Raw genomic sequence first — 19,833 nt, 5'->3', positions numbered from 1 at the left:
ATCTTCTGGGCGTTACCTTGTGGGCGTTATCCCAGGAGCAAACATTTGAAATCCAAGTATAGAGCCAATACTTATAACTTCACATACAAAAATGATACGTGCATACAGATAGCATAATCATAACCAGCAAATCATAACTTTTTCATAGACACCTCACTTGACAACCTTTGTACAATATTTGCTGCAAATATATAACAGCGGTTGCAACAATGATCTATATGGTCATATTTTAATCAGATAACAACACAGTTAGTTTTTGAGAGTTTGTTCAGACCCGAGGCACCAAGTACCTGTTCCCCCCTGCACAGCCGGAAAAGGGTGTCTAGCCCTGCTCTCACATGGGGTGAAGCAAGGTACACACACATGCTAAGGAACTATGTCAGCTGGGGTATGAACCAAATGTGAGGGAGGGGCCACCTGCTTACAAACACACTACAGGTCTGTAGTGTAGACAGGGCCCACATCTCTGTCTCATTTTCCCACCCTGTAAAATTGACATAATAAATCCCATCTCGTTGAACTCCATTTTATCATTGGGGAAACTGAGGCAGACAGCGGTGAAGTGACTTATTTGTGGTCACAGTGACTCCATAGCAAAGCCAGAACTAGAAAATGGCAGGTCTTCCTGATAGTCAGTCCTGGGCCCTTGCTCTTGTTATCCTGGCTTCTTTTTTTGAACGTCAGTCACAGCCTCTCTAGAGGTTTTTCTTTATCTCCATTTCCCTTAATTCCATATGGAAAGATTTTCTGTGATCCAAATTGGCTCTAATGCCTGTGGATGTCTGTCCAAAAGATGTGCTCTGCCTCAATCAGAAGTTATGGGCTTGATGGAGGAACCACTTGGTAGCCTTCATCTGTGTTATACAGGAGGTCAGACTAGATGGTCATAAAATCTATGCATCTAGGCATAAAATCTTTCTGGCCTTAAAATCTGTGCATCTAGGCATTTTTCTGCTCCTATTGAAAAAATTCTTATTTTCTGTCATTCACTTGCAGTTGGAATAATTTAAATACAGTAAAAGGATTTCCTCTTTCATTGTGTCCTGAGCACTTTCGATTGCAAACAATGTATGTTAAACCAACAGGTCCCAATTTCAGATTGTCACAGAGTGAGGTGGCCCTTTACGGAGGTGGGGTCAGCTGCACCTGTGCCAGGTTTAGCCACCTCTCAAAGAAAAGGGAATGAGTGACAAGGGGCGGCATGTGACTAGGAACCAGGCCTTCTGGGAGATATAAGGACAGCCTGTGCTGAGGCTGGACTGAGATCCCAGGGAGATGAGACTTGGTCCAATCTGTTAAGGGCCAGGAAACAACCACAATGAGCTCACAGGAAGAGGCCCTGTGAGGAAAGGACAGAATGTTTTCGGTGATGGGGCAATGACCCAACTGGTTTATGCTCTCAGAGCCAAACACCCACAGGGGGTTGTGGGCCGTTATGTTCCCTTTCCGCAGGGTAGATTTTCTGGAGGAGGAAACTGATGCCGTGAGGGGAAGGGGATTGACCCCAAGGCCTCACATGTGAGTCTGTATCATAATACATATGCACAATAGAACTGCACTAAGGTTGTACTGACACCAGAGAAAGTCCATTTTGAAGTCCCCAGACTTCATTTTATATCCCTGGCTTCCATTTTGAATAAACCAGAGTCACTCTACCATTAGATGGAAGCTGCAGGTCACGTAGCGCTAAATATAGAATTGGCGGGGAAAGGTGGTAAACAACAATGACTCAGCAGATCATAACACCGTGAGGTAAATAATGGTTGCAAGTTGAAAAACAGAATTGACAGTTAGCAAAAGAAGGTAAACAAGTAGGATGATGTCATGGGTCTAAAAATCAAATTGAAAAAGGTATAAAAGTCTGTGTGTCACTTGACAGCTGACAGTTGAGGAGGCAGTTCCGAGAGGGGCAGCTGAGACGAACGAAGAGAGAGCACGCAGGAGAGTCACTGTCAGAGAAAGTTCTAGTTATAGCTACAGTCAGAGATACAGTATGGTATAGTGTTAGTGTATATATATGTGTGTGGGGGGTTAATAAAGGTGAATGTATGTGCTGTGTTGACTGCAAGAGGAATTTATTTATATATAAGACCTAAAGAACACCTCAGAACCGCTGTCAGTGACCTGTGGAAGACTGACGATCTGAAGCTGGGCTCATCACGTAGCATTTCTTCAGACTGTAAGGCCATATGGTTTAGGGCGCTCTTTAACTTGTGCGGGATTTGTGTTTCAGATTATTCATGTGTCAGGGGTGGTTGTTTGCACCAATAAAAGGTGCTTTGTTTTGGAAAGAACACTGCTTGTGTCAATCATTAATTGGAAGGCTGTATCCATGTCCTCTGGGGGTAACAAGGCTGGGGAGTTTCTGAAAGAGAGACCCCGCCTGGCCAGCCCAAGATATTCCTTGGCCACCCTGGAGACCCAGACCTACTGAGAACAGATCGGTAACAGAGCCGGCTCCAGCTTTTTTGCCGTCCCAAGCGGCGAAGCGAAAGGAAAAAAAAAAAAAAAGATGAATCCGCGATCGGCGGCAGTTCGGCGGCAGCTCTACTGTGCCGTTTCATTCTTCGGCGGCAATTCGGCGGCGGGTCCTTCGCTCTGAGAGGGACTGAGGGACCCGCCGCTGAATTGCCGCCAAAGACCCGGACGTGCTGCTCCTTTCCATCGGCCGCCCCACGCACTTGCTTCCTGCGCTGGTGCCTGGAGCCGGCCCTGATTGGTAAACAGGTGAGCTGTTTGGAGGGAACCCTTGGTAAACCCAGGAGGGGGCAATAGGTGAGTTATTCTGGGGGTACCTAAATTCTGTTTTTGGGGTAACAGTACAAGCAACCTTCATTCTGATGTTTTCTACATTTAAAGGCCTGGTCTACACCCAGTTTTTTGTATAACTATTTTGGTTACGAGTGTGTTTATTTATTTATTTTTATTGAAATCGTTGTCCTGGCACAACTTCTATTGCAGACACAGTTATTCTTTATAAAAGTGCCTTACACCAATATAGCTTATTATCCACCCTGTACTGGAATAGCTATACTAGTGGTAAAAAGCACCTTTATATTGATCTGTGTCTGCTTTGTACTGCTTTAACTATACTAGTAAAACTCAAGCAGTACAACTTTCTAGTGTAAACACCAACACCCATGCACCTCACCAACACCCAGGCACCTTTATATTAAATTTAAAAAAAAAGTCTGGTTCTTGCTAACAGGGAAGAGAGATTGCCTCCCAACAGGAAAAATGACACTCAGATACTGTGTTGACAGGCACCAATTGAAAATGAACCAAATATGTAGTTGTCTGGTTATGACAACTACACTGCCATTCATCTGGTAGCATGAGCATTAGGTACCAGGGTATTTGTAATTAGAGTCGGTCAGAACACAGAAATTCCATCCTGTGGGAAATTCTGACATCTTGAAATTTACTTTTTTGTCCTGCACTGGGACAAAAAGTTGAAATCTTGAAATATCTAGCAGAATGGAAATTCTGAAATATTTTTATTTTGAAACACCAAAGCATCCCTATCTACACATTGTTATTTGAGAATGTCAGCACACTGATATAAAATGTTGAATATATTAAATATATACATAATAAATGTAATATGAAAATTAATATATTATAAAAGACAAGATTAAATGAAAAAATCAGAACAAAACAAAACGTCCTATTTTCATTTTGCATAGTTTCAAAACTCTTCTGTTGGAAAATATGCTGAAATTGACACGTTCCCGTGAAACAGTTTGCTTTTGTCAAAGCACCATATTCCAAAAGAAAACTGTCCCATCAATTTTTTTTACCAGTTCTACTTAAGAGTGAATATTTTAGTTATTTGTAGTCTAAGATGAAGCCTACCCAACCCTGCCATTTCCAGATGGACCTAAATTCTGCATCTTGGCAGGGGGTTAGACAAGATGACCCTTGTGGTCCCGTCTAACTCTATGGTTCTATGATTCTATGTCAGGGCCTGGAGTTTAAGGGTCTGTGTATGCTGAAGAAATGTTTAACTGGTTTTAAAAACAGCGCTGCTAAACTGATTTTTGACCCTGTGAGTGCTGTAGTACAGACCAGCTTCCAGGCTGTTTAAGGCAGCATGGCCTACTTTTAGTGAACTAGTTTCCTGACCGAGAGTGCTCCAAGCACCCTAAGAACTGGCTGAAGTAGATGAGACTTTTAACAGGGCTAAAGGACAGATTCAGGGTAATCAGCTTTGGTCTGGACTATTTTAGTACCAGTGTGAACAGGGACAAACTAAAAGAGTTCAACTAGCCATTCTGCTACTGTCCCACAACACATCAGTGGCCTTTCAAAATCTCCCATAAAGCACTGCGTCTGAGAGCTGAGATAGTAATTGTAGGATAGGTATCCAGAGAGTGTTGATAATGCAACAACTAGTGCAGATGTAACACAAAACTGCAATGGTTCTTGAACTGATCCAGTGTGGCGGGGGGGAGCACTGACTTGGGTCGGTTCCAGATGGATCAGTTCCCTAGTGCAAGGTTAACATTGGGTTAACCTCACACCAGCAGCAGGAGTGTCAGGGCACTCCAAACAGAGCTGGGCATCGGGGATGGGGTGAGGCAGAAACCCATTAATCTGATTTGTGGCTGTCTGGATGGTGAGCTGCTCTTGACTTGGCTGGACAAGTATCGAAGCCTAAACTCCATGCATTGCCACAGCTGTTTCCCTTCCGATGCCTTTGCGAACCTGGAGAGGAAATTCCCAGCAATAAAACCCACTGAGGGCTTCCGAGGGGGAAATTGCAATCAAAAACAAATCCGCAGTGCACAGCAGCCTCTAGTCCCTCCCCCACTCTCCAGTGTCCGTCCCTCCCTGTTCCAGCCCCTCCTGCTGCAACCCTGCTAGAGAAAGCCAGGAAGGAGTAACTCCTGTTGCTGACAGGCTGGCAGCCCTGCAAGTGGAAATATTCTGAGTGCAGCAGCCATGGCCTCAGGGAATAACCTGATGGAGAAGCTCCAAGATGAAGTGTCCTGCTCCATCTGCCTGGAGTATCTGAGGGATCCTGTGACCATCGACTGCGGGCACAACTTCTGCTGCGTGTGCATCACCGACTATTGTGAGCGGTGGGAGGGCTCCACAACCGGGGTGTTCTTCTGCCCTCAGTGCAGAACAGGGTTCCTGCAGACCACGTTCAGGCCCAACAAGCAGCTGGCGAACATTGTGGAGGGCATCGAGCAGCTGGCACTGCAGCCAGACAAGGAGCCCAAGGAGAAGCTGTGCGAGAAGCACGGCAAGAAGCTGCGTCTCTTCTGCGAGGATGATGGGGAGGCCATTTGCCTGGTGTGCGACAAGTCCCGGGTGCACCGCTCCCACACTGTGATCCCCATCGAGGAGGCTGCCCAGGACTACCAGGTAGGAGCAGTGACAAGCATCCAACTAGACAGAGCCATGAGAGGGGTCGGGGCTGCCGGGCAAAGCCCCAGGGATGTGCTCCAGCCCCATTCCCAGCCCTCTGAGTTCTGGGCTCTTAGGAGGCTGGGCTGTGGTTCCTGCCTGGGGTTTTAGACAGGGAAGGTGCCTGTCGCCGACCCATGCCCTGGGCCCTGGTTGGGTGGTCCCACCTGTAGCCATGGAGAAGTTCTCCATCCTCCAGAACCCATGAACAGAGCTCTCTCAGCTAGAAAGGGCATCCAAGGAGCGGCTGTGAGGGGCTCTCTCCCCAACACAGCTTACCAGGCTGCGACCCCACCACCTGCTTGGGCAGGTTGGGCCCCCAGACCAAGAGCATGTGAACAAACTGATGGAGGACATGGTTCTACGCTGCTACTGGCCCCGGAGCTGGGGCCCTCACCTCTGCTGCCACAGAGCTGGGCACTGGCTGTCTGCCCCCTTACCACTGCCTTGTGAAGCCAAGCTCTGGCCTCCTTATCACTGCTGACCCCTGGAGGAGAGCCCCATCTGGTCTCCCTCTCACCACTGATCACCGGAGACAAGCCTAGTTTATCTTCCCCCTCACTGCTGCCCCCCCCCCCCCCAGTGGTGCTGGAACAATTTGTATAGTTGAGCCAAACTGTAAACCCTGTATATGATGGAAACCACTTTAAGCCAGGGGGTGCTGCCGCAACCAGCACCCGCAGTTCCAGCACCTATGACCCCCTCCCTGGAGACGGGCCTCATCTGGTCTCCCCCTCACCACTGCTACCTGGAGGTGAGTCCTGCCTGGCCTCCCCCTCACTGCTGCCCCCTGGAGCTGAGCCCTTGTATTGGAATGGACAACTGCCGAGAAGAGGGGAGCGGGACCCCTGCCCAGTCACCTCTGACAGCCCTGAGGTGCCGGCCTCTCTGCTTCGTCCCCTGACGAGTTCAATGGTGGCTATGGGAATGAAGGATCCTTTCAGGGACCCATGCCCTTGCCCAATGCGCCACAGCTCGAGGACCCCAGGGTGAGCGGTTCTCTGCAGCCATTGGAGCCCCATTTTGGAATCCTTCCTTGAGCCCCCCCCCCCCCAGTGGAATGGGTTACCTAGGGAGGTGGTGCAATCTCCAAGTCCCGGCTTGACAAAGCCCTGGCTGGGATGATTTAGTTGGTGTTGGTCCTGCTTAGAGCAGGAGGTTGGACTAGAACCTCCTGAGGTCTCTTCCAACCCTGATATTCTATGATTCTATCATTCTAAGTGGGCACTGGGAGGATTCAGCCCCGTTTTCTCCCCACAGATGAAACTGCAGGAAGCTCTGGATTTTTTGAGACAAGTGACGGGGGAGGTTGCAAAGCTCCAGGCACAAGAGGGGAAGAAAACCGCCCAGTGGAAGGCAGGTGTCGTGAGTGTGATCCCACCACATCCTCCCCTGGGCCATGGGACTGTGGGCCCCAAGCAATAGCACGGGGGGGTCTGGCACATTCGCTAAGGGGGGACATTCACACTGAGGACCTCACATTGGTTTTACATCAATTGAACTCCAGTGGCTCCTGATTTTTCCCAGTGTAACTGAGATCAGCATCAGGCCCTGAGACTAAGATGGAGCATCCCGGTGGGGCACCAATGGAAAATTCCCTCCAGAGGGGACTAAGACGTAAGTCTGGCAGAGCAGGGGAGGACCCCGTTGCTGCACTGTTCCCAGGAGAGGAACATACAGCAGCATGGCATCCTAGTCACACTCCTCAGCCTCTGCTGCCAGCCTGAGGCCGGCTTAGCTCAGTCTCAACAGTTTATCATAATGCGCCCCTGTGGCAAGGTGCCAGGCCTGCTTGGACCGTGTGTCTCCCCCCCCACCCCCAGCTCTGTTTTTAGCTGGAGCCCCCCACATTTCGCAAATGAATCTTATTTCCCCAGTATCCTGGAAACTGATTGAGTCACTTTCAAACTATCCTGCCCGGGCAGTTGTGCAAGCTCCGCTCATTGCACAATCCGAGGGACCAGGAAGTGCTGTGTAACCGCAGAGTCTGATTAGCTCTTGTACGGGGCTCGCTCCCAGCTCTGCTCCGTCCGAGGGGGGGGCAGGGCCCAGCTTCATGGTGCATGGCTCGGCCTGACTCCCTGCCATGGCTTGGTGCTGGGGACGGCAATGCTCCCATCCCCCTCCCTGGAGCAGCTATGCAGCTGCCATGCCCCATCTTCACTCCATGAGCCCACATCTCTGGGCTCAGGGGTGGGGGAATGGTGGCAGGGAGGAAATGGGCACCCACAGTGCCTACCTGACTCTGCCAGGGCCCATTGGGAGTGACAGGCAGGCACAGAGATCCTCAAGGAGCAGCAATCCCAGCTCCTGCATATCAATGGAAGAGGGACAGGGCTTGTGGGGTGAGGATCTCTCCCCACCCCTGCCAGAAAGCAGGGGAGAGTGGTGACTGAGCCCCCTGGAGTCCACACCTCCTCCTGCCAACAGTAAAAAGCATTTTGGTGACACAGCCCTGCCCCTCACTCCCAGCCTCCGCCCCATGAGGGTTAATGCAGCCCATGGCCCTGACTGCATGGGGGAGAAAGGGACTGGGCTCCTGGGGAGAGGGGAGCCCCTGAGGCGTTCCTGGCCCTGTTGGCATGGCATGGAACCAAAGTACTGCTGCACCAGGCCAGCCAGACAGGCTTTGCCGGAGCCACCATAGCTGGGAGGGGCTTTGTAGAGCACATGGCAGAGTGCAGTGGGGACTGCATGGCTCAGGGGCTGCTGATGGGATGTGGAGTCTTTCACCCCTTTCCAGGTCCAATCCAGCAGTGACTGAAAGTTGTTGCTGGCTGATGATCTATTTAGGGACTCGTGGACTGAGTTTGGGGGGTTCTCAGTCCCCTTGCCAGCAGACAAGTGTCCACAACACAAAAATACCTACTCCTGCAATGGACATCAATTGGCATCTTGTTGGCAAACACAGAAGGGAGGGTAGATCTCAGCCCTTCAGTCCCGTCCACAGGTTGCTTAGTGTGTGTGTGTGTGTGTGTGTGTGTGTGTGTGTGTGTGTGTGTGTGTGTGTGTGTGTGTGTGTTGGAGGCGGGGGGACGTGCATTGCCCCTGCCCATGCAGAGTGGACCTTGACTCTGGCTGGTTCGTCAGTCTGCGGAGCTCGTGGCTGTGTAATTAGTGTGCTCCGTTATCCTTTGGCTGGCATTCCCTCCTGCCCTGCTGTGGGGCTGAGGTGGCACGCCAGTGCAGATGAGCCCAGAGGAGTCTGTGTGCCCAAAGCTGGAACTGCAGGAACTATGTGCCAAGCAGGAACCATTCCTGCCCCCTGCCCTTGTAGCCTCACCCACTGGAGCCGACCAAACAGCCATTTTCTGTGGGAAAACCTCTAGCACAAAGAATTTCCACCAGCCCCACTAATAGCTCAAGAATAGGGGGTGGGGAGGGTTGGGGCATGATGGCAGGGACAAGTGGGGATGACAGAATGAATGGGGGGGCACCCTAGGGGCAAGGGAGGACAATGGCAGGGACAAAGGGGCAGTTTGTTACAATGTGTTAGGAGCATAATATTATAGCATGAAACAGGGGTGACCAAACTTACGGGCCCTCCGAGCCACATACGACAATCTTCGGAAGTTCAAGAGCTGGGGCCTGGGGCTTCAGCCCCACAGGAGGTGCCTACCGGGGCTTGGGGCTTCAGCCCCATTCCTACTGAAGCCCTGAACCACCCCCCGTGCTGGGCAGAAACCTCTACCTCACTACCGTGCTACAAGGCACAGGTCCCAAGCTCCCCGCCGAAATCTGGTAGGCGGAGAATGGGGGGAGGATATGGGGGGCTCTGTGAGCCACAGTTTAATGCTAAAAGAGCTGCATGTGGCTCGTGAACCACAGTTTGGCCACCTCTGGCATAAAAGATCCCCCAGGGCCCAACCCTTCTCCTTTAAATCCCCGGAAAATGGGCCATGGTTCCCAACCCACAACCTTTAGACTCCCAGCAAATGGCCTGTGTCCAACCCACCACCTCTAGATCCCCAGGAAACATTCTGTGAGGCCCAACCCTCCTCCTCTAGATCCCCCCAGTAAACAGCCCACCACCCTACTACCTACTACCCCATAGCCCTCAGCAAACTGCCCTGTGTCAAATTTGGCCTCATCCCACTGAGGTTCCTCCCCCGTGGTTTCTGCCCCTGCAGGACAAGGTGAGGGCGCAGAGAGAGGTCATTGTAGCCGCGTTTGCCAAGCGCCGTCAGGCTCTAGAAGAGGAAGAGCAGCTCCTCGTGTGCAGGCTGGAGGAGGAGGAGGAGGAGACCCTGCAGAAGCTTCAGAAGAACGCGGCGTTCCTGGTAGAGCAGAGCTCCAGCCTGGCCCAGCTGATAACGGAGATCGAGCAGAAGTGCCAGCAGCCAGCTGCTGACCTGCTCAAGGTGAGAGCCCCTCTCACGATGTGACAGGTTTTCCCCAGGTGTCACATGGAACTGGGATACCCCTATGACCGCCTGTCCCACCAACTTGGGTTCCCCTTACTCTGTGCTGCTGTGACAGGTTCTCAAGCCCCCTTCCAGCACACACACAGGTAGGGACACACCCTACAGCCATATTCACCCAGATGCTGAGATCAGCTCTGCATGGGAAGGCTCTGCTAAGGAATTGCCCAGCACTCAAGTGTACACTGCCTCTTGGAGTGTAGACCCAAAATTGTGTCGTCTTGTGCTGCACAGAGAACGGTACAGCGTCAGCTCGTTGAAATCTGCTCCCTCCCTCATTGTGGAGGAAGAGATGCACACCTTTTTGCCCCCCGCCCCAGTTATGAATTCCACCAACTGGTTTTAGAGAAAACAAGTGATTATAAGGGATAGCAAACAGATCAGAGCAGATTACCTAGCAAATGAAACAAACACACAAGCTAAGCTTAATGTACTAAAGACACTGGTTTTAACTAGCAAATTCTCATCCTAAAGGTTGTTTTGGGCAGATTGTAGAGGTTCTTGAAGGCAAACTGCTCTTGCTTGCAGCTTAAAACTCCAGGTATTTCTTTCACAGGCCAGACACCCTGGAGCCTGGGTTCAGTCCTTTCTTCTCCAGTTCAGTTTTAGGTGTTTACAGCAATCATCTTGGGCGGGGAGATGAACCTCGATTATCTCACTCCCCTGCCTTAAATAGGATTTACATATGGTGAGAATCCTTTGTCTTTCAGTGCGATTCCCACCCCCCTCAGTGGAAAAATACTGGTATTCTATCATGGAATCCGGTACCAGGTGACTTGAATACATGATCCTGCAGCGTCAAGCAGCCATGAGTCAGAGGCGGTTTGTAGCAGCCCAGGAAAGCTTCTCTGGAAGGTGGGATATTAGCATCTTCAAAGACCAATTGTTCTCCCTAATTGTCCATTGACTTGTTCCAGCTAGTCAGCCAGATTGATTGCATTCTGTCTGTCTGGCGTTCACCAGGTGCAAACTCTTTTGCAGTACAGATGTATAGTCAATATTCCCAACTTTAGATACAAAAATGATACATGCATACAAATAGGATAATCATATTCAGTACATCATAACCTTTCCAGTGATACCTCACATGACCTATCTTGCATAAAATACATTATGATGACACAATCATATCATAATATTACTATGAAAACTATGGGAAGCAGTGTCACACACAGATCTGCAGGATCGGTGCTATGGCCCCAGCTTTGGAATGGTCTCTAGGAGGAACCCCTTCAATGCCAGACTCCCTAGGGGTCTTGCTCTTCCTCCAGCACAAGCCACGTGGCTTCACCGCTTCCTTAGAATGGACCTCTGGGCCTGCAACACTCCTGCTTCACACCATGAGCTCCGTTCAGTGAGTCCAACTGAGACAGACCCTGATGGAGACTTGTGCGCTCATTAGGGCCTAATGCACCTCACACCATTAGCAGTGATAGTCAGGCAGCATTGTCAAAGTGGGAAGGTTTATTCATTAACTGGAACACAGCACAGGAAGTCCTTAGGGTAGCCTAGAGAAGTGAAGGTAAAGCATGGTCCATTCTGGTTAATCCAGAGCCCAGCCAAGCTGTAGTGAACCCCTTGGTTCAAGCTCTGTCTGTCCCACCCTCTGACCTCCTTCATCCGACTCCAGCTGGGAGCCCTGACTCCTTTCAGCAGCCAGCTCTTATCCCCCCATACCCTGCCAGTCCTTTGATCCCATGCTGGGGGGTTGTTGTTCAGCTTCCCTATGGGCGACCCTGGGGAAGTCCATATCCCTCTGGGTCGTTGGTTGCTAAGTGTCAATGTTCTGGTGTCTGGATTTGCCATTGTCTTCTCAGATGCTCCACTGATATGGGGATTAAGGCCCAGGCACCCACACTTCTGTCTCCTAGCCTGTCCTGAGAACAAGCAGTCCTTTCCCACCCACTAGGTAACAAATCAGCACATGGGGAAACTGAGGCACACACAGGCTTCATAAAAACAGTAGGGCTGTCGATTAATTGCAGTTAACTCACGCGATTAACTCAAAAAATTAAATTACGATTAATCGCAGTTTTACCAATTCAAATTTATTAAATATTTGTGGATGTTTTTCTACATTTTCAAATATATTGATTTCAATTACAATACAGAATACAAAGTGTACAGTGCTCCTTTTATATTATCATTTTTATTACAAATATTTGCACTGTAAAATGATTAAAGAAATAGTATTTTTCAATTCAGCTCATACAAGTACTGAAGTGCAATCTCTATCGTGAAAGTGAAATTTACAAATGTAGATTGTTTTTTGGTTACATAACGGCACTCAAAAACAAAACAATGTAAAACGTTAGAGACGACAAGTCCACTGAGTCCTACTTCATGTTCAGCCAATTGCTAAGACAAACAAGTTTACAGGAGATAATGCTGCCCGCTTCTTAATTACAATGTCACCTGACAGTGAGAAGAGGTATTTGCATGGCACTTTTGTAGCCGGCATTGCAAGGTATTTACATGCCAGATATACTTAACATTCATATGCCCCTTCATGCCTCAGCCACCATTCCAGAGGACATGCTTCCAGGCTGATTAAAAACAATCTATGCTCATTAAAATAATAATGCATTAATTAAATTTGTGACTGAACTCCTCGGGGGGAGGGGGGAGAATTGTATGTCCCCTGCTGTTTTACCTGCATTCTGCCATATACTTCATGTTATAGCAGTCTCGGATGATGACCCAGCACATGTTAATCGTTTTAAGAACACTTTCACTGCAGATTTGACAAAATGCAAAGAAAGTACCAAAAGTGAGATTTCTAAAAATAGCTATAGCACTTGACCCAGGGTTTAAAAATCTGAAGTGCCTTCCAAAATCTATGAGCAATGAGGTGTGGAGCATGCTTTCAGAAGACTTCAAAGAGCAACACTCCGATGCAGAAACTACAAAACCCAAACCATCAAAAAAGAAAATCAATCTTCCGCTGGTGGCATCTGACTCAGATGATGAAAATGAACATGCATCAGTCTGCGTTGCTTTGGACCATTATCGAGCAGAACCTGTCATCGGCATGGAAGCATGTCCTCTGGAATGGTGGTCGAAGCATGAAGGGACATATGAATCTTTAGCGCACCCGGCACGTAAGTATCTTGTGAGGCCGGCTACAACAGTGCCATGCGAGTGCCTGTTCTCACTTTCAGGTGACATTGTAAACAAGAAGCGGGCAACATTATCTCCTGCAAATGTAAACAAACTTGTTTCTCTGAGAGACTGGCTGAACAAGAAGTAGGACTGAGTGGGCTTGTAGGCGCTAAAGGTTTACATTGTTTTATTTTTGAATGCAGGTTTTTTTTGTACATTGTTCTTTATTTGTAAGTTCAACTTTCACGATAAAGAGATTACACTACAGTACTTGTATTAGGTGAATTGAAAAATACTATTTCTTTTGGTTTTTACAGTGCAAATATTTGTAATCAAAAATAAATATAAAGTGAGTGCTGTATACTTTGCATTCTGTGTGGTAACGGAAATCAATATATTTGAAAATGTAGGAAACACCCAAAAATATTTAAATAAATGGTATTCTCTTATTGTTTAACAGTGAGATTAATCGTGATTAATTTTTTTAATCGCTTGACAGCCCCAAAAAATAGTATCAAAAATTCCCACTTTGTCACACCCGCCACCCACTCTTGACTGGACTCTGCAGTGAGTGGGTGAGAGGGGAGAATGAGTGAGTAAAAAGAGACAGAGAAGAGAAAACCGTGGCTGATACTGAGGGAGGAGTGGGCAACTTGCCCTCCAGCAAGCAGCTGCCAAACTGCCCTACCCTCCGCTAGGGTCCTCCTGCCCCCACACCAATGCCCTGCTTCCCAATGCCCTGCGGCCCACTCACTGGGAGGAGGTTTGTAACAGGGAAGGGGAGCAGCCTCCCAAGGCCCTTTAGGGTCACTGTGGGGAGCCTCTGACCTGGGTGATGCTGGAGCTCAGCCTAGATGGTCAGAATGGTCCCTCCTGGCCGTGACCTCTGTGGGTCTATGAACTTTTTATTTTCAGTAACACCCTCTGTCTCATGGGCTGTTTTCAGCTACTTCAAGGCAGGCACCTGCCAATCCCAAGGGACCTTCCTGCTTGCTTGGCATCGGAGTGACTCTGAGGCCATTGGCTGGGAGGGTGAGGAACACTTTGTGTTCCAGCGATATCATTGGAAATCCTGAGTCTTTCTGCACTGGCTGGAGACCCCCCACCACCTCCTGATCAAGTCTGGCTTCAGAAAGGCGTGATCTGCTGAAGCCACGGCAAGGCACAGTGCTGTGCAAGACAGGGCTAGGAGCTGGGTTGCTGAAGTCTGTGCTTCACGCTGCAGTTAAGAGCCCTCTCCCTCTGTGGCACTTCTCTGGCTGCCACAGTGTCAGAGCCTCACAGTCTTTAATGCATTAATCCTCACACACCCTGTGAACTAGGCAGTGCTGTTATCCCCATTGTACAGAGACTGAGGGCCAGAGAGACTCAGTGATTCACCCAAGGCGTGCATGGCTGAGCCAGAAAATGAACCTCAATTTTCTGAGCCCAAGGCTGGTACCCCGACCACTCACCATCCATCTCCTGGTGGCTGTTTTCTACCAGGTGCGTTTCCAAGCTGCTTTGCAAGAGAAGAAGAAACTGAACGTTTTAGAAAATGAAAGTCGAGCTTTTTCTTTATGTTCCCAGGCCCAAATCCTCTGAGGTATTTAAGGTATTGAGTTAGGCACCTAAATACCATGGAGGATCTGAGTCCCAGGCCCTGTACGTTAGGGAAGTCCTTAGCCATGGGCTTCCTGGGGCTGCCAAGGCTGGAAGAGAGAGAGAGATGAATCTGGAGGAGGCAGGATGCTGGACTGGGTTGGCTTGGAAAATCCTCACTAAGAGGCAGACCTTTAATTGCTTTTGTGTTTTCTCTCCCTTTAGGATGTGAAAAGCACCTTGATCAGGTACGAGGCACATTTCAGTTCCCCATTGTTCCTGGTAGAGGCACCATAGATGGTCCCTATGGCTGGCTGTTGTACGCTAAACAGCTAACGTCTTCTCCTTAGGAGCCACAGTGTGAAGCTTCAGAAGCCAGAGGCCATTCACACGGAGCTACAGGATTCCTATGAGGTCCCCAGGGTGAGGGAAACACTGCAGAAATACAGAGGTAAAGGAGGGCAGATACAAAGGGGACAACCAGAAGCTGGGCATGGCACAGTCTATGGGAAGGGAATGCAGGGGAGCTCATGGGGCTGTGTGATTTGGGGTTCATGGATCTCTGGGTCAAAGGCATGAGTCCCCAAAACAAAATGCTGAGGTGCGGGTTTATTTAGCGTGTTGATGAAAGGGGCAGAAATACAGAGCCAGAGAAGAACCACAAGTGCCAAGCACATAAGTATGTGTGTGTGTGAGAGCGAGCAGGTGTGCTTGTGGGGGTGACTGAATACATGAGGGTGTGTGCGTGTATTAGACAAACGTGGAGCTCATCAGCTCTGGTCGCAGGGCCTGTGTGTATCTCCTGGATCTGCCTGCAGTTTTATGCTTGAACAAAGCCCCAAATTCAGAGCAAAATCTTCATGATTTGCTTGGATCCAGGGCCAATCTGAGTTCCCCTACCTACCTCAGCCAGGGATTCTTAGAGGAGAAGCTTCTAAGCCCAGGACACGTAGGACTGATTAGCCGCTACCAGAGCCACACGGCGGTGTTCAGGAGCTGTGACAGTGTCCTTTGTACAGTAGCTGAGGTCCCAGGTGCAGACCCCTCACTGCCCAATGCAGCCTCCTGCCCACAAACCAATCCAGCTGTGCTGTGGGAAAGCCTCTGCGTAGGTACCCGGCTGGCGGGTTGTGCTCACATGCTCAGAGTCACAATTTGGCGATTTGGGATTGAAGAGGAATCAGATCAGACTGGCAGGGACCTAATGTGTGGGCGGGGAGGGGGTGTTCACCTTCCTCTGCAGCAGGGAGCAGGGATCACCTGCTGGGATCACCTGGGCAGATCCTACCTAATCAATTCCCTGCCCTAGCAGGGGCCTTAGGCATTGGCAGCACCTCGGTCTCTCCTCTTCTCTGCCTGTGGCCCACAACAATGGAGTCTCCTGGGGACTGGAATGCTTTGGTCTGATTGAAGTCATTGAGCTCAACGGGGTGTTGGGGTGTCCAGGTGGAAGGGGTGTCAAGGTGGAAGGACTGTCTAGCCTGTGTTATACAGGAGGTTGGACTAGATAGTCCAATGTCCCGTTAAAGTCTATAAAATTATGAAACTACAAACTGGCCCTGCCTGAGACCCTGCACAACTCGCCAAGCCCAGCCCAGCTGTATGTTAGCAGGCACGTTCCTTCCAAACCAGAAGTGGGAAACGTGACAGGCTGTGAGGTCAAGGCAGTCACAGGGAGCCATCGAGAGCTCAGCAGGGCTGGACAATCCTCAGGGCTTCGGGAAGAGAGGAAGGAGCAAACCCCTCCCTTATTAGGGAAAGGTAAGGACACTGTGAGGCGGGGTCTGAACCTGCGCAGAGAAGAGCCTTGCTCCAAGAGCACAGCTTGTCTGCTTTTGAGTCCTGGGCACAAATCCACTTTCTGCTTAAAAAAGAATTCCAACTTTTCAGTGGCTGGGGCTGAGTTGGGCTGAAGGGCTGTGAGTTGCAGGCTGGTGGAGATGCTGAAGGGCTGCGAGCCCCAGGCCTGGCGCAGACACTGAAGGGCTGTGAGCCCCAGGCCTGGCACAGAGGCTGAAGGGCTGCGAGCCCCGGGCCTAGACTAGAGGCTGAAGGGCTGCGAGCCCCGGGCCCAGACTAGAGGCTGAAGGGCTGCGAGCCCCGGGCCCGGCGCAGACACTGAAGGGCTGCGAGCCCCGGGCCTGGCACAGAGGCTGAAGGGCTGCGAGCCCCATGCCTGGCACAGACACTGAAGGGCTGCGAGACCCGGGCCTGGCACAGAGGTTGAAGGGCTGCGAGCCCCAGGCCTGGCACAGAGGCTGAAGGGCTGCGAGCCCCGGGCCTGGCACAGAGGCTGAAGGGCTGCGAGCCCCGGGCCTGGCACAGAGGCTGAAGGGCTGCGAGCCCCGGGCCCAGACTAGAGACTGAAGGGCTGCAAGCCCCGGGCCCGGCACAGAGGCTGAAGGGCTGTGAGCCTTGGGCCTGTCGCAGCCAGGCAGCCTGGGCCCTTTCCTGTGTATCATCTGGGGGTAGCAGGAGGAGAGGAGGTGCCACCTCAGTTTGGAAGGGAATTTGTTATTCAGAAGTATCTGCTCAAGATGAAGCAGTCATTGGATTAAGGGTTGTTGGCTTGAGCTGCACAGCCTCAACTCTCCCTTCCTTTCTCCATCATCCCCAGGGCTATTGGCTCCGGCTTTGTCTCAGAATCATATACCGACTGCTAGGTTAACAAAGTGAGCACAGACCAAATCCCTGGTTTTTAGGACACTGAAAATCAATTAGGTTCTTAAAAGAAGAATTTTATTAAAAAAAAAAATAAAAGAATCACACCTGCAAAATCAGGATGGAAGATAACTTTACAGGGTAAATAAAAAGATTTATAACCCAGAGGATTCCCCTCTGATTCTGCTTCCCAGTACAAAACAGGGATAAAATTACCTCTTAGCATAGGGAAAATTCACAAGTTAAAACAAAAGATAATCTGACGCATTTCCTTGCTTTTACTTACAATTTTTGTAATCTTAGATGCTTATTTCAGGTAGGGTTTTAGGAGATGTTTTTTTCCTGCCCTGGTCCCTCTCTGTCCGAGAGAGAGGACAACAAAGAAGCACAAACAAAACCTTCCCCCACAGATTTGAAAGTATCTTTTTGTCCTTTATTGGTCCTTTTGGTCAGGTGCCAACCAGGTTATTTGAGTTTCTTACCCCTTACAGATAAAGGAGGGATTTTATGCTACCCTTAGCTGTATGTTTATGACAGGGGCCAAGAACCAATCCCTGCAGAAACCCACTAGAAACACAGCTGCTTGATGAATCCCCATTTACAATTACATTTTGAGATCTATCAGTTGACCAGTTTTTAATCCTTTAATGTGGGCCAAGTTAAGTTTACATTGTTCTAGTTTTTAATCAAAATGTCATGTGTTACCAAGTCAAACGCTTTACAGAAGTCCAAGTCATTTACCTTTGTCAACCCAATGTAACGTTTCATCAAAGATATCAAATCATGGTGGTTTCATTTTAACTCTGTCAGCCATTGAGGGTAGCTGAGGCTTTGAGTTAGAACAGAGGACAGGTCTGTTCACTAGGGTGGGGACAGATTGTGTTTCCTGGCCCCAGAAGATTTCAATTGTGCCAAAGGGAGCGGCATGGACCTTTCCGCACATGGATAGTGGAGAGCTATGTTTATAACCATCCAATGACATCCTTTACCTTCTGCAAAGGAAGAAGCCCAGCTGTTGGGAGGAAAGGGGGTGATTTCTACACACATGGAACTGAGTGCCTGCCAATCACAGGCAATGCCTAGTGTGCTTTCTAGGAGGAATATTAAAGAGGACAGTGGTTAGGAAACAACCTTGGAAATTAGGACTCCTGGGTTCTATCCCCGGCTCTGGGCGGGGAGTGAGGTCTAGTGGGGTATGAGCGGGGGGAGGGGCTGTGAGTCTGCACTCCTGGGTTCTATCCCCAGCTCTGGGTGGGGAGTGAGGTCTAGTGGGTATGAGCGGGGAGGGGGGGCTGTGAGTCTGCACTCCTGGGTTCTATCCCCGGTTCTGGGCGGGGAATGAGGTCTAGTGGGTATGAACGGGGGGGCTGTGAGTCTGCACTCCTGGGTTCTATCCCCGGCTCTGGGCGGGGAGTGAGGTCTAGTGGGTATGAATGGGGGGCTGGGGGTGGGAGTCAGCACTCCTGAGTTCTATTCCTGGATCTGTGAGGGAGGGTTGTCTACTGCTTAGATCAGGAGATGGAAAGTCAGGACTCCTCCTGGCTTTGCTGCTTACTCCCTGTGTGACTGAGGGCAATTCTCCCCCTCTCTGTGCCTCAGTCATATGGGGTGAATGACACTGACCCAGCTCCCGGGGGATGGGGCTGGATTCATTCCAGTCTATACAGCACCTCTGAGGGAGGTGCTAGGAAAGGGCAGGACATAACTAACCAACAGACACTAATGGGATGCCCCATGTGATTCTCTTTCTGTCCCTAGTGGACGTGACTCTGGACCCCAACACAGCCAATGCCTACCTGCTCCTGTCCCAGGATCGGCGGAGCATGAGGGTGGGCGACAAGAGGCAGGACGTCCCCAGTAACCCCGAGCGGTTTGACACGTGCACCTGCGTCCTGGGCTGGCAGCGGTTCACAGCCGGGAGACACTACTGGGAGGTGGAGGTGGGGGACAAGACGTGCTGGACACTGGGGGTCTGTGAAGAGCGTGTGAGCAGGCAGGGAATATTCACGCCCTCACCAGCGACCGGCTTCTGGACGGTGTGGCTGCGCAATGGGGATGAGTATGCAGCGCTCACCTCCCCCCTGACCGAGCTCACGCTGAAAGTGAAGCCCTGGCAGGTTGGCATCCTCCTGGACTATGAGGCCGGAGAGGTGGCCTTCTACAACGTGACTGGTAGCTCTCACATCTACACCTTCAGTGACACCTTCTCGGAGCCCCTGCGGCCATACTTCTACCCGGGGGTGCGGGCAGGCGGCCTGAATGATGCACCGCTGACCCTCCAACCGGGCACACAGCAGCCATGAGCCAGTCACTGCGGCCTTGGCGCCTTGGCTTTCAGGACTTACCAATGAAAGGCGTTCTTAACAACACATAATTCACTGGTGGAACTTACTGTCACAGGATATTGAGGGGGACAAATGTCTAGTGGGATTCAAAAATGGATGAGATATATATATGGATAATCCGAACATCACCAGCTAGAGAGGGCAGGAGACACCAGCATAGGCTGTGACTCCATGGGTGCTCTGGGGCTGGAGCACCCACGGGGAAAAATTAGTGGGTGCTCTGCACCCACTGGCAGTCAAGCTTCCCTCCCCGCCCCCCCGCACTAGCTCACCTCCGCTCCGCCTCCTCTCCTGAGCGCGCTGTGTCC

General features: G+C 50.3%; 1 protein-coding gene across 2 annotated transcripts; it reads left to right on the top strand.

The window, feature by feature from the left end:
* Window positions 1-4,833: 4,833 nt before the first annotated feature.
* Window positions 4,834-19,554, top strand: LOC101932406 (E3 ubiquitin-protein ligase TRIM39-like). 2 transcript variants are annotated; one of them, XM_008176224.4, is made up of 6 exons: window positions 4,836-5,373; window positions 6,676-6,771; window positions 9,546-9,776; window positions 14,745-14,767; window positions 14,870-14,970; window positions 18,939-19,554. In XM_008176224.4, the coding sequence occupies exons 1-6, from the start codon at window positions 4,945-4,947 to the stop codon at window positions 19,481-19,483; spliced, it is 1,425 nt and encodes a 474-aa protein (XP_008174446.1). In that variant the 5' UTR covers window positions 4,836-4,944; the 3' UTR covers window positions 19,484-19,554. The 2 variants fall into 2 exon arrangements, with proteins under 2 accessions (XP_023968505.1, XP_008174446.1); XM_024112737.3 differs by lacking the exon at window positions 6,676-6,771 and having other exon boundaries at window positions 4,834-5,373.
* The last annotated feature ends 279 nt before the right edge of the window (window positions 19,555-19,833 follow it).

Source organism: Chrysemys picta, chromosome 22 (genome assembly GCF_011386835.1).
Source record: "Chrysemys picta bellii isolate R12L10 chromosome 22, ASM1138683v2, whole genome shotgun sequence".
Taxonomy (NCBI): domain Eukaryota; kingdom Metazoa; phylum Chordata; order Testudines; family Emydidae; genus Chrysemys; species Chrysemys picta.
This window is presented reverse-complemented; position numbering and strand designations above follow the sequence as displayed.

Bases quoted from the DNA above. Each gene is read 5' to 3' on its own strand.
- LOC101932406 (XM_008176224.4), top strand. From the start codon at position 4,945: ATGGCCTCAGGGAATAACCTGATGGAGAAGCTCCAAGATGAAGTGTCC. The intron at 5,374-6,675 runs GTAGGAGCAGTG...TTCTCCCCACAG, and splicing joins AGGCTGCCCAGGACTACCAG to ATGAAACTGCAGGAAGCTCT. The intron at 6,772-9,545 runs GCAGGTGTCGTG...CTGCCCCTGCAG, and splicing joins AGAAAACCGCCCAGTGGAAG to GACAAGGTGAGGGCGCAGAG.